This window comes from Pundamilia nyererei, unplaced genomic scaffold (genome assembly GCF_000239375.1).
Source record: "Pundamilia nyererei isolate P.nyererei 1_Seehausen unplaced genomic scaffold, PunNye1.0 scaffold00233, whole genome shotgun sequence".
Classification (NCBI taxonomy): Eukaryota; Metazoa; Chordata; class Actinopteri; order Cichliformes; family Cichlidae; genus Pundamilia; species Pundamilia nyererei.
In genome coordinates, this window is record NW_005187634.1 from 190,281 (window position 1) to 193,278 (window position 2,998).

General features: G+C 49.9%; 1 protein-coding gene across 2 annotated transcripts in view; it reads right to left on the reverse strand.

The window, feature by feature from the left end:
* The window catches only part of onecut1 (one cut homeobox 1), an 8,198-nt gene extending 5,550 nt beyond the window's left edge, over positions 1 to 2,648 (reverse strand). The window contains exon 1 of one of the 2 annotated variants that reach the window (XM_005748892.1): positions 1,152 to 2,648. In XM_005748892.1, the coding sequence (XP_005748949.1) occupies positions 1,152 to 2,211 (1,060 nt within the window). In that variant the 5' untranslated portion in view covers positions 2,212 to 2,648. Of the gene's footprint in view, positions 1 to 1,136 lie in introns of both variants that reach the window. The other variant, XM_005748891.1, reaches the window with a different exon arrangement.
* Positions 2,649 to 2,998: the final 350 nt, after the last annotated feature.

Below are 2,998 nucleotides of genomic sequence, written 5' to 3' on the forward strand. Positions count from 1 at the left end.
CTGATGTGCACACGCGCGAGCATACACGTGCACAAAAGCGCGCACTTTCCACCGTGTAGCCTCACTTTTCAAAAAGCACAAAAGCCCCATTTGTAGGTCATTGATCGGGCCTATAAACGTAAAAAAAAATCTATTGGGTCTATTGGTGTGTGTGAACGCGCACGTGCTATTTGGGCCTCGCTGGGCGCCTTAATTGACTCGTGCGTACCACAGGGACAAATTCATACAGAGGTCTACCAGTTAATTAGAGAAACTTCAACGAAGTCAGGGTTTGTTCACCAGCTAAACACGAACACGTGCTCTTTTCAATTCTTTTCTGCTGAGGAACTGAAGTCTCTAATTTTGCCAAAGAGAGCTCCAAACGTCTTTACACCAACTAAATAATGCATGACTCCGGCGTCGCTTTGATTCGGTTTATGACAAACTCCCAGAAACACGTGCACACACACTCTGTGTTTACATGAAGGGCAACTCCAAAAAAAGGAGCTGATCGGTTGCATCTACACCAAAATAAACACGTTCCTAACGATTTCTGGGAGAAGGATCAGTTTACGCACACAGTCCAGCGGTCGATATTTTGAGGTAAAATGACATGAGTACTTGTTCCACACAAGCCCCAAAATCAGTGTAGAGACAGAAAAGGGATGCGTATTGATGTCAGGCCAGTCTCTGCACGGTCTTCAGCTCAGTGAAGTTTGCTTTCGGCTCTAATTCCTCCTGTTGTTTATCTGACTGTATGTTGAATTTAACCACTCAACATAAACAATAGTAACCAGGGCCAACTTTTCCCGATTCCGTCCTAAAGCTGATATCATTTGACTTCCAGCATCTGGAGGCAATTAGAGAGATTACAAGTTATACATATCTTTTAAAGACCTATCCAGCACAGAGGAAACGCCAGTCCTGAATGTGACTCTTATGTGAATTTGAATGTCTTACAGTTGGTTTGCTATATATATTTTTTCCAGTATAGCAAAAAACAAACTACAAGCCCAGTTTCAATTCCTCTCTCCATTGCTCAGCACAAGATAACATTCAGCGCCAGTGACCTTCTGTACCAAATTACAGTCATTTGCCGATCGTTTTATTTTTCTTTGGAAATCAATGAAAAGATGAAAGCAAAAATGGGGCTTTACCGAGGCTTCGCTCACCTGCGAGCCTGAGCGCACTCATGCGTTGGAACTCAGGCTCCTGCAGCCATTTCCACATGCGGCGGAAGGTCTCTCTGCCGGACTTAAGCTTGGACCAGGGTTTGGGGTTTCGCAGCAAGTCGGACAGGGTCCCTTGGGACCTGCACAGGACCCGCTGGGCAAAGATGGCCTGAGGGATGCTGTAGCGCTTCAGCTCTGTGGTGATCCTCTGCGCCACCTCTTTGGTATTCACCTCCTCCATCTGTCCCCCAGAAACACCACCCCCTCCACCGCCGCCCCCTTGCTGCCCGGGCCCGGAGGCCTGCTCCCGGCTGTTCCCCAGCACTTGGCCGTGGCCCTGCGCGCCAAGGTGGGCGTGCGGATGGTGATGGAGGCCGTTGATTTGTACCATACCAGCTGAGGAGCTCATGTGCTGCTCCGCATGTCTGCTGAGCATGGCCGGATGGTGAGCCTCGAACCCGCTCGGGGTGAGCATCTTCTCACCAGGCATAGCGGCACCAGGATGAGCGTAGGGGGGGATGCCGGCCTGGGACGTGTGTATGCTGGCCAGACCGGAACCGGATAACGGGGAGAGGCTCTGGCCCATGCACGGATCCTTGTGATGATATGCGGGATACAGACTGTTCATAGGCGCCAGACTCCGGTCCTCTCGCATCAGCGTGAAACTGCCGCTAACATTTCCGGGGATCCTCTGGTGCGGGTGCGGGTGAGGATGATGTGGATGGTGGTGGTGATGATGATGGGGAGGAAACTTGTCGGACACGGTGGAGATGGGGGGTAAGGGCTGCAGGGGGGTTAGGGTAGTGTAAGTGCTGCTCGCGCTCATGCCAGGGGGGGCTTCACACATGCTGATGGCTGGATGCAAGTGTCCAGAGTGGCTGGGGTGATAGTCTCCGGTGTCGAGCAGGGTCGCCATGCCCATAGCACGGTGGCTTAAACCCCTAGGGCTCGGACGGGAATGTGGACTGTGGCCACTCAGCAGCTCTCCGTGACCGGACACGGACTCATGGCTCACTCCGTGCAGGTCGCCAATATTCTCCATCGACAGCTGTGCGTTCATGATCCGGGCAGCGCTGTGGACAAACCATCTATCTGACCTACCCCAGTTAGCTGATGTCCAGAAGTCCTCACGTCCAGTAAAAGTTCAAATTTCTTTTGTTGTTGTTTTTTTCTTGCAGTAGCCTCCTTTGCTATTGCCTCTTCTCTGTCCTTACATTCACCTATTTCATTATTCCCCTACCTCGCACGCTGTTTTGCAGAATGAAAACTCCTCTTCCGAATCCCCCTTTGCTTGACAGTTGTTTTTTTTTTTTTTTAATAATTACTCTCTTAATTTTCTGATTCTCTTTATAATTCAAGCCCCCCCACCACCAACCAGCTGTCCTTGCGCTCCGGTCGGGTGCCGCGCCATCTCTCTAGCAGTGTGTCTCCAGCCCCTGTTCCACCGCAGCACAGCTCACTGTCTACACATGCGCAAAGGGGACACCCATCTCCACTCGTATTCTCTCTTTCTGTCTCTCTCTCTTTCAGGCACACGCGTACACACACCGCCCCATTCTCTGACGTCAGGTACCTTATTAAGGAAGGATGGTATGAAAAGCTGCTCACAGCTATTAGAACTATTCAGGACCCTTTAGCTTTTGCTGCAAATGCTAATAATGCTAATAGAGAGAGCTCACATCAAAGCCCTACGAAATCTGCTCATGGATGCTGACTGAGTACACAGCTATATCGTTAATTATCAGCTCTTATTTAGAAAATGTTAAATTCATTAAGGGTGTAACGAGGCTTCACATTCAGTCCTCCTTAAACTATTAACCGCAAATGAAGTAAACTTCCGGGTTCAT